Source organism: Kuraishia capsulata, genomic scaffold (assembly GCF_000576695.1).
Source record: "Kuraishia capsulata CBS 1993 genomic scaffold, Kuraishia_capsulata_scaffold_4, whole genome shotgun sequence".
Taxonomy (NCBI): domain Eukaryota; kingdom Fungi; phylum Ascomycota; class Pichiomycetes; order Pichiales; family Pichiaceae; genus Kuraishia; species Kuraishia capsulata.
The window spans coordinates 920,393-930,454 of NW_019172953.1; the positions used below are offsets into that span (position 1 = coordinate 920,393).

Consider the following 10,062-nt stretch of genomic DNA (forward strand, 5'->3'; position numbering starts at 1 on the left):
ACTATGTTAAGTGTGGGTATAAAGCAATAGGACGAAAAAGGACCTCTCGGCCGCTAAAAAAAAGCATGAACACAAAAAGCGAAGAGAGCTCTATTGACGGCTCGCGCATTCCAATTCTTCAAAATGATAACCCTTCAAGCCCGGTCCGCGTAAGCAACACATCAAAAGCCGCAGTCCCAAGTTGAACCTCATTGTCCCACAAATGCTCCAAAGCAAGAGCCAGTTTGAGTGCAGAATCCGAGTATAAAACCCGCGAGATCTCTCTGAGCGTGTGGCTGAAGAAAAACTGATGGTTTGGGTCGATTGCCGCAGTACCACCAATAAAAAGAGCCCAAAGCGCCAAGCACGCCGAGTGGTCGTTCTGTGGTACTCCAGCTGTGTATGTCTCCACGATTTGGGAAATGTTGTTCTGAACACTCAAGCAGGAAGCGGCCAAAGTGTGATCTATCATTTTGGCATACAAAATCTCAAGAGAAAAAAGCATGACTCGCGATAGACAGAGATTAACGCGCAGGTTATCTGGTTTGGGGAATGCATCTGGTAGTATTTGTGAGGAAGCAAGGACGATGTCAAGCTGGGCACACGAGTAGTCGAGCTTCGCCGTGGCAGTGTTCAGCTCGAAACGAATTCGTGCCAACGTGGAGAAATATTCTTCATCCGAAACAGTAAGCCCAGTCTCAGCATCACCATGCATTCTCAACAGCCAGAACAGCTTGGCAGCAATCTCGAAACACGAAAAAGAAGAGCCCATCACTGGGTTGTCTAGCCAAGGAACAGCGGCAAGTTCGTCCGAATAAACGGATCCCTGGAGATACTCTCTGTATCTGTCGAAGAACGCAAATGGCGACGGCAATGCGCGGATGTCGTCTGCAGTACACAAATAGAGCACGATGGTGTAGTTGAACACGAAACTATCCAAGAGAGTACGAACACCCGGTGTGAAGAAGTGGGCTCCAAGTGCCGATCTCTGCTGGATCAAATTGTAGGCACCAGCAATGTGTTTTGCACATCGTGAAGCTCCGAGTCCCGCAGCACGGTCTCGCAAACACAAAGACTGGATAGCAACAAACAACCAGTCCTCGGTTCCATTAACGTCTCCGCTGCTAATGACACGCTGTACAGCTTTGATAGATTTGGAGTAACGCTGCATCGCAAGGTCTGCTCGTGCGGGATCGTTGTAAGCGAGAATGTAAGCACCGCAAGCAAAGAAGATCTCACGAAGCACTTCCGACGTGCTTCCCTCTGGAACAAACACAAATCCGGGCGACAATAGAGGATTCGCATGCTCTGGCGAAACCGAGGGGATAAACCCGGTGATGAAAGTGTGGTAGAGCAAAGCTTCTTCTTGCGATAATGCCACGTTGGGAATGAATCCCGTGGAAAAGGTAAGCGACGAGGGCACCAGTTTCGCAGAACGAGAATTATCATATTCAAGCGAAGAAACCGATGATGCCACAAGCTTCATGTCGTCACAGTCCAAAGATGATAGGGACTCTGGCGAAGCCACGTCGGTCCCGTAGGCGCTCTCTGAATCTATTGGTGGTGGTGTTTCATCAGTCCGGCTATCTTCCAATCGGAAAACAAGCTCCTTAAACGGAGCAGGTTTGTGGTTTCGTTGAACAATAATACCGAAATCAGTCACTCCAAGCATGTTGCCGGGGACATCGACATCGAAATCTTCATCACTGCCAGCATGTTTGAACTCAAGTGTATGAGAGCTGGCGGGTCTCACCGCAAAGTCTTTGGGGACGACCTCGTCACCGGCAGGCCAGATACACTCAAGGTAGTTCCTTGAGCATCCTGAGCAAACCGGAAAGACCTCATTGCACTTCTTCTTCCTGCGGCGGCAGGTGAAACAGCCAGTCTTGCACTTAATCCTCTTTGGCCTGGCAGCCCTCTTAGTCTTGGTGGCTGTAGGCTCAATGGTTTGAGCCAAGTTTTCTTTTTTTGGGAACTGAATGGTATGTCGAGATGACATTGGTAGGTTTCACTAGAGGGCTGGCGAACAAAAGGGATGTAGTTTGGCGATAGTACTTCATGCGGCAGGTAGGTGTTGTAGCTGGTAAGCCGGAGAAACGATAAAAAGGTGGGGAAATTGGGGGACACGGGTATTGCAATAACTGATTGATTTCTGGCTTCTAGCTGGATACACTTAGCGGAATATTTGGACTTTTCTGGAGTAGAAACGTCTTGACGGGAAGAGGAACAGTAGACAACGGGAGAACGGAAACAAGACAAAGGAATTGATGAGGTCTAGGGAGCCAAATCCGATGAAAGGGAGGATTTGATTCGGGCACGTCATTTTCATGCCAGTCTTTCAGCATGAGAAAACTCCACGGGCAGAGTGAAAAGACAGACGAAGCCAGGTAAAATTTATATTACGTTTGAGTGTTGTCCCCGGCAATTAATAATAATGAAGTTCAACGGTCTTGACTTCATCCGTTGCTGTGCTTTAAACCCCAGCCCGTTTGATCTGGTACGCCGAGCATTGACAGATTAGTTGAGTCGGGTACTACAAGTAGCCTTAGTTAAGAGAGTCTAAGATAAGCTTTCCAAACGGCACCATAGCAAACCCAACACTTAATACCCTCCCGTTTTGAAATATAATTTGCGCTTATGAAATGGGATCATCTTAGCTCGCTGGAACCACTAATTTTATCCAAGCATCTCCCTCTCTGCTCTCTTTTTCAACCCTTTCCCTCTGCCCTTTTGACCACGGGCGGCTGCTGAAAGTTGGATCGAGCTTCCCAATCCGGACACACGCGCGATAAGGCATTCCGCCGGGCGCATCTGGACTCTCTCCCCTGACCTGCCTATATATACGGATCAAAGTGCGTGCTTTTTTGAACTGAAACTTACAATTCTCCGAATTTTAAAACGCAGATTTTCCCCAAAATGTCCACTGCTGCTCCAAAGAATCTTGTCTACAAGTTCACCAACGATTGCTCGGATCCCGAGCTGTTTGCCAAGTGGGCTCCTGAAATTGAAAAGTACCGTGCCGCATTGGCTGCAAATACTCTTGACGAGTACAAGAGCGAAGTGCCTGAATTTGCGGACGATGCAGTTTTCAATGCGGTAGCGTATCTTTACGATAACAAGCTTTTGTCTGAGGATGAATTCAAGCTCACAGATACCCCGGCCACGGAGCTGGTTTCGCTCATGGGGAAGGGCCTGTTGACAGCTGTGGAGGTGTTGAAGGCTTTTGCTCACCGTGCTGTGATTTGCCAGCAGTTCACTGCTTTTGCCATGGAATTTTTCATTGGTGAGGGTCTCAAGCGTGCCGCGGAATTGGACGCGGAATTTGCCAAAACCGGCAAATTGACCGGCCCTCTACATGGTATCCCCATCTCTCTCAAGGAACAAATCGGTCATGCCGGAAAGATCACCAACGGAGGCTGGGTTGGCTGGCTCACAAACATTCCCAAGGAGGATGCAGTCACCGTCACCGTCCTCAGAAACCTCGGTGCTGTGTTTTACGTGCGTACTAACCAACCCCAGAGTCTGATGCATTTGGACTCCAACAACAACATTGTTGGAAGATCACGCAATCCTTACAACCTCAAGCTGACCCCAGGAGGCTCCAGTGGAGGAGAAGGTGCCTGTGTGTCGTTTGGAGCGTCTCCTCTCGGAGTCGGTACCGATATCGGTGGTTCGATTCGTGCTCCAGCTGCCTTCTCTGGATGCTGGGGTTTGAGACCTTCTACCAGGAGAATCTCTACTCTTGGAGGTGTTTCCTCGGGTAAGGGCCAGGAATCTGTTCCTTCCGTTGCGGGACCGTTGGCTCGTGATCTGGATGATGTGGATCTGTTCATGAAGGCGTATATCAACGACGGTAAGCCATGGGATTACGACCCTTGGTGTATTCCAGTCCCCTGGCGCTCGCTTGAAAAGCCCGACCCAAAACAGATTACTGTGGCTATAATGTACGATGACGGACTCGTGAGACCCCACGCACCTATTGCGAGGGGCCTCAAGCATGTCGCGGAGAAATTGACTAGTGCTGGTGTCAAGGTGGTGGAATTTGATCCTATTCGCACCAAAGAGGCCTACGAAACCGTCAACAAAATGTACTCTTGTGATGGTAACTTTTTCCAGAAGGATATGGTGAAACCTTCTGGAGAGCCTCTCCTTCCTCTTACCGAGTGGGCTCTCTCTTTTGGTGATGGTGACAAGTCCTACAGTGTCGTCGACAACCGCTTCCTCAATGTTACCAGAGACTCTTTGAGAAAGGATTATCTGGACTACTTTGTCCAGAATAAAGTCGACTTCATCATCTCGCCGACATACGTTGGTACTGCGCCTGTTGGTGCCTACGATGGTGTTGAGGGCCCATACTACTGGGGTTACACCTCTCTGTGGAACATCCTGGATTTGCCTACTTTGGTGTTCCCTACAGGTCTTCACCAGGACCCATCTATTGATGTTGCTGAGAAAATTGAGCCCAGGTCCGAGCTTGAGAAGATCGAGCATGACAAGTATATTCCTGCGAACTTCAGGGATGCTCCTATCAATCTGCAGCTAACTGCTAGAAGATACTTTGACGAGGAAACCGTTGCTTTTGGCAAAGTTCTGAGAGACATTTTGGAGTTGAAGCATTAAGTAGAGAGTTCGTTCTTTTGGATTGGTTGGTTTGAATATAGTGGATTAATCCAAATTGTGTGTGAAAAATATGCTTGTAGTGGAAATTTCAAGTAGCAGGAACCTCGGTCACACTCCACTCTCTCTCTACACTTGTAATAATCGTAAGTCGTTAATCATAAATTATACAGAATTGAGTACTGACACTTTTCTGTGGGTATTAGTCTGTGCTCAGTGGTCTTTTAATGGCCTCCCAGTCTTCTCGTACACTGGCTTGGAAAGTAGTGTACACTCCATCCAGTGCACCATGAAGTGGCTAAACCTGTAATTGAAACTTCCTCGGTGCAAATCTCAAATTTTTTGCTGAAATCTCGAGCAAGACGAGATATACCATCTGGGAAGGCATCCTATAGTCGGACATGGGGTTGTAGTGTCTGTGGCTGTCTGTGGCTGTCTGTGGCCGTTCCACAATGGTTTTTGATGCGGCGCAATCTCGTTTCCGTTTCGACAGACTGAAATCATGCTATTGAACCATCAAATCACATTCAGCTCTCCTAGTTTAACAAACTGCTGATCTTTATCTGCTTGGGAAACCTCTGGTAACCTATGGTTGGATGAGCAGAATCGAAAACCGCACGCGCATCCACACTGGTCACCACAAAATCAGACAACTGACTCGTAGTGAGTCCCGTAGGATCAGCCTCTATAGTCATGACTTTGGGTGTAAGTACCTCATTATCACTAAGAGGAGATCTTGGTTCGTCCTCAGAAGCAGATAAAGGAGGGGTCAGTGGACAGTAGTCTGGAGAGGGTTGGTCTGGATACACACATTCAAGGTAATTCCGCCTACACCCAGAGCATTTAGGCCGAAGCTCGTCGCACTTCTTCTTTCTTTTGCGACAACAAAGACATCCGGTTTTTGTTCTTGTGATCTTTGGTTTGCTGGTGGAGTCCATACATTTGGAAACCCCAGCCGATGTCGTCATCGGTTTCTTTGAGCTGGTCAGCGCCAGCCTGATCACCTTCTGGTAATCCCTGTAAGTGCAAGACATTCTAGCGTTTTCTGCTTCCGATTTCGCCAATGAAGAGACTCCTGTTCATCACTAGAGAAGGGAAGAATCTTTTTTTCATGTCAAATCAAAAAAAAATTGTCATCTGACTCAAAAAAAACGCCACGCTAACCGCGTTTACCCAATTTGGCAATCTGTTGTGTTGAAGAAGGAAACCTATGGCGATGGGGGTGATCCCAAAGCGGCAGGAGGGAGAGAGCACAACCGAGCCCAGTGGAAACCTCCATAACTTAAGCGAGAAAGTTGTTGGGTTTGGAGGCGGGAATGAAGACGCGCATTATCTTCGCACAGTATGAGCGCCTTGGCAGTGCATTTATTATCCCTTTGTACCAGGTGGTGCGTTTCTTCCCATCGTCTGTCCCTGTCCATGCCTCGCTCTAGATGGCCCTTTTGGACACCTCTCTACGGCCTTCCCTCCTGGGACGAGATAAACTTAGATCTCGCTTCTGCACACGACCAAATATGTCACGTGACAGAAATTATGTCACTTCATAGGCGCCGCACAAGATTCACGAAGCATGGCCTTTATTCTTCCCTTCCTCAAACATCCAGCAAATTCAATAGACCATCAACAACCTTCTGAACCTCCACCATAGGTGGTACCTCATGTCTCTGGAAGTAGCGCCTCATTGCAAAACGCGTTGATCGATGTACGGTGTAGTACAGCTCCTTGTACTCCTCTTTGTCCTGTTTGTGGATACCACGAAGTCGAAAGGCGCTCAGAATCACTCGCTCTAATGTCCTCCTAAACTGTTTGGGTGGTTCCTGCGACTCAGGAGCCGCGCCAGCGGGAGCTGAAATCTCCAGTGGCGATTGCGGCCTGCTAGTCATACGCGATTCGCTCTTTTTCTGCAAGAACCTGTCAATAGCGTCTCCTCTTTTGGCTATTTCGGTTGAACCCATCACAGCACGAGCACGCTCATGGTCTGGAATCCAGTAGCAACACCGAATGGACGCTTTTAGCCGTCTCACAAGGATATAGAACATCAAATACCGGCCTCGAGAGTCTTTAAACAGCAACCCAAGATCGCCCGTGGAATATGACATGTTTTGAAATCGCGTTTTTTTGCACATATGGCGAAAGTATAATTCTGTGGGTTCATCTTCTGAAGAGCAGTTGTACCCATGACATGTTCCAAGGAGAACACTCAAAGGAAGTTTCCGGGTATCCACAAATGCCTCGAACTTGAGTTCTGACACAATGCCGGCTTCCAATTCAAAATGATGTTTCTTTGAGCTAAGTTTAAGGTCTTGGAAGAAGTTAGTAAACGGTCAGAACGGACTGACTGCTAATACTGCCAATCGCGGAAGCCTCACGCGTAGCACCACTCACCTTTCAGCACTGAAGTACCCGAACCACCCAGAGGCGGCACATTCAGATTGCCTAATATCATCTCATAAGCCATGGCTTTTTTTGCAGCGAAAAACACTGCTTTCTTGACCAGTATTCTGTCCCTCAAAATCTCCCTTCTGTATCAGCTCCAAAACTCAGTCTAGAAATGGTAGTGCTCCAACCATTTTCAAAATATCTTCACCAGATACGTTGGCAGTCCGTGGCCCGTCTGACCACATGTGAAGTAACTTAGTCCGGTAAAGCCTTGGAGTCTATCGGGGATAAAGAGGAAAACCGGCAAGTTATAGGAGTTTGGCGTCGTTGTCAGCTTTTGTTTTTAGATTGATATTGGACAGATTTGGGACTAGTAAGGGATAGTGTCATTTTGATCACGGATAGTGTCGCAGTAAGCACGGGATAACTCTACGTTTGACTCTCCCACACTTTTTCCATGTCTCAGTCCGCAAACACATACTCGGTTGCACGGGTTTACGCCGATGCCAACGAAAAACGAGACCGGGAGTATTGGGACTACGAAAACTACAAGATCCAGTGGGGCCAGATTGGCAACTACGAGATCGTCGAAAAGATTGGTCGCGGAAAGTATTCCGAGGTGTTCACAGGGCTTAATGTGCTGAACAATAAGCCATGTGTGATCAAGGTGTTGAAACCGGTTAAGCTGAAGAAGATTTACCGTGAAATCAAAATTCTCAAGAACCTGACTGGGGGTCCCAACATTGTCATTTTGTATGACCTGATACAGGATTCGCAATCGCGGATTCCAGCACTGATTTTCGAGAAAGTCAATAATGTGGACTTCCGGATTCTGTACCCCAAATTCTCGCGGAACGACGTTCGTTTCTACTTCACGCAGTTACTCCAAGCGCTGGATTACAGCCATTCCATGGGCATAATCCACAGAGATGTTAAGCCTCAAAATGTTATGATAGACCCCACCACCAAGACGCTCAAGCTGATTGACTGGGGTCTGGCTGAATTTTACCATCGCGGCATGGACTTCAATGTCCGTGTGGCAAGTAGATATCACAAGGGGCCCGAATTGCTGGTGAATTTGCAACAGTATGACTATTCGCTGGATCTCTGGTCCGTTGGTGCGATGATTGCTGCGATTGTGTTCAAAAAAGAACCTTTCTTCAAGGGTGACTCCAACAACGACCAGTTGGTGAAGATCGCCAAGGTGTTGGGCACCAAAGACCTCACCAAATATTGCAATAAGTACGGAATCGAGCTTTCTTCTGAATATGATGCGATTTTGGGAGAGTACCCACGCAAGGAATGGCGAGCATTTATCAACGACAACAACAGAGCCCTTTCCGATGACCCGGTGGTGATTGATTTAATCGATAATCTGCTTCGCTACGACCACCAGAACAGACTGACTGCTAAGGAGGCTATGGACCACGAGTTCTTTCACGGAAAGTAAGCTTCGAGCCATGACCTTTTCCGCTACAACAGACTATACATACTGCTTTTTTCGTTGCAAATTCGGGGATCGTTTTGTTCTAATTGGCTTGGCTTCTGACCGTGTGTGTGTTTTTTCTATCTAGTTTAATATTCTTCATTGATGTGCATTGTAGTTGGTTTAGAGACGAATTTGGACTGATCAAGAAAACTACAGAATTTCCGCTACTTTTGTAGTTGAATTTCCTTGATTTTTCATCTTTATTCATATTTTTCAAATTTCTAGCCAAAATAGTGAGCTTACTAGAGGTTAACTAAACCCAAAGGACCAGCTATTTTTACAGAAAAGAAGCCATTTTGATAAAAACAGAGTGTTTATCATCATTTTTTTTCTCTTTTATACCCCAGACCGTTTCTCAAATTCAAATCCAATTCAAGTTTATCTATTGTCACCACTTTTGATCATTTCCCCAGCTTATCGACGACAGAGTCAGATAATGACAAAAAGTCGTGTTTCAACAAACTGATAAATTAATAAAATGCAGTTTCTGGAGCAAAGGCTCTCTCTGCTGAAGAACAACCATTAACAGGTTTCAAACTTGTTTTTTTCTAGCGGAAAACTGACAATAAGCAATTAGATATGGATTCTAAGGTAGTTGGCATTCTAGGAGGTGGCCAGCTTGGCCGTATGATTGTGGAGGCTGCGCACAGACTCAACATCAAAACGGTGGTTTTGGACGTGGGCCAGAGCTCTGCAAAGCAGATAAATGCCCTTGACGAGCATGTTGATGGCTCTTTCAACGACCCAGAAGCCATTGCGAAGCTGGCAGCCAAATGTGACATTCTCACTGTGGAAATCGAGCACGTGAATACAGAAGCTCTGAAGCACATCCGTGACACCACAGGCATTCAGATCTACCCAATGCCCGAAACTTTGGAGTTGATCAAGGACAAATATTTACAGAAGAAACACCTGATTGCGCACGGAATTCCTGTGGCTGAGTCTTCAGATGTGGAGTCTTCTGCGGAAGCTCTGGCCGCTGTTGGAGCCAGCTACGGATACCCGTACATGCTCAAATCCAGAACCATGGCCTATGACGGTCGTGGAAACTTTGTGGTGAAGACAGCAGCTGATATTGCTGAGGCACTTGATGTTCTGAAAGATAGGCCTCTTTATGCTGAGAAATGGGCCCCTTTTGTTAAGGAATTGGCAGTCATGGTGGTTAGAGCCACGGATGGTCAGGTGTACTCCTATCCCACTGTTGAAACAATCCATGTCAATAATGTGTGTCACACGGTATTTGCTCCTGCCAGGGTCAACGACACTATCCAGAGAAAGGCGCAGATTATGGCAGACAATGCGGTAAAGTCGTTTCCTGGAGCTGGTATTTTTGGGGTGGAGATGTTCCTTCTCGCCAATGGAGAGCTATTGATCAACGAGATTGCTCCACGTCCTCACAACTCTGGCCATTACACGATTGATGCTTGTGTGACCTCCCAGTTTGAAGCCCACGTCAGATCTATCACCGGATTGCCCATGCCAAAGGGATTCACGTCGTTTGCTACCACCAGCACGAACTCGATCATGCTGAATGTCTTGGGTGCTGAGCAACCAAACGGAGAGATGGAGGTTTGCAGAAGAGCCCTGGAGACGCCCCA

The 10,062-nt window shown here is 47.2% G+C and overlaps 6 protein-coding genes across 6 annotated transcripts in view; 3 read left to right on the forward strand and 3 right to left on the reverse strand.

Moving 5' to 3' along the window:
• Positions 1-118: 118 nt before the first annotated feature.
• KUCA_T00003601001 (uncharacterized protein) lies at positions 119-1,978 on the reverse strand (the record flags this gene model as incomplete). Its single annotated transcript, XM_022602032.1, has 1 exon — positions 119-1,978. The coding sequence occupies one exon, from the start codon at positions 1,976-1,978 to the stop codon at positions 119-121; it is 1,860 nt and encodes a 619-aa protein (XP_022459615.1).
• A 917-nt stretch (positions 1,979-2,895) lies between these two features.
• Positions 2,896-4,599, forward strand: KUCA_T00003602001 (uncharacterized protein; the record flags this gene model as incomplete). The annotated part of the gene is made up of 1 exon (XM_022602033.1): positions 2,896-4,599. One exon carries the CDS (start codon positions 2,896-2,898, stop codon positions 4,597-4,599), a length of 1,704 nt encoding a protein of 567 aa, XP_022459616.1.
• A 533-nt stretch (positions 4,600-5,132) lies between these two features.
• Positions 5,133-5,630, reverse strand: KUCA_T00003603001 (uncharacterized protein; the record flags this gene model as incomplete). The annotated part of the gene is made up of 1 exon (XM_022602034.1): positions 5,133-5,630. The coding sequence occupies one exon, from the start codon at positions 5,628-5,630 to the stop codon at positions 5,133-5,135; it is 498 nt and encodes a 165-aa protein (XP_022459617.1).
• Positions 5,631-6,188: 558 nt separating this feature from the next.
• On the reverse strand, positions 6,189-7,054 carry KUCA_T00003604001 (uncharacterized protein; the record flags this gene model as incomplete). The annotated part of the gene is made up of 2 exons (XM_022602035.1): positions 6,189-6,898; positions 6,982-7,054. The coding sequence occupies 2 exons, from the start codon at positions 7,052-7,054 to the stop codon at positions 6,189-6,191; spliced, it is 783 nt and encodes a 260-aa protein (XP_022459618.1).
• A 378-nt stretch (positions 7,055-7,432) lies between these two features.
• On the forward strand, positions 7,433-8,425 carry KUCA_T00003605001 (uncharacterized protein; the record flags this gene model as incomplete). Its single annotated transcript, XM_022602036.1, has 1 exon — positions 7,433-8,425. The coding sequence occupies one exon, from the start codon at positions 7,433-7,435 to the stop codon at positions 8,423-8,425; it is 993 nt and encodes a 330-aa protein (XP_022459619.1).
• Positions 8,426-9,043: 618 nt separating this feature from the next.
• KUCA_T00003606001 (uncharacterized protein) overlaps positions 9,044-10,062 on the forward strand; it is a gene marked incomplete at both ends in the record, with an annotated part of 1,970 nt that continues 951 nt past the window's right edge. The window contains one exon of the mRNA XM_022602037.1: positions 9,044-10,033. Within this exon, the coding sequence (XP_022459620.1) occupies positions 9,044-10,033 (990 nt within the window). The remainder of the gene's footprint in view (positions 10,034-10,062) is intronic.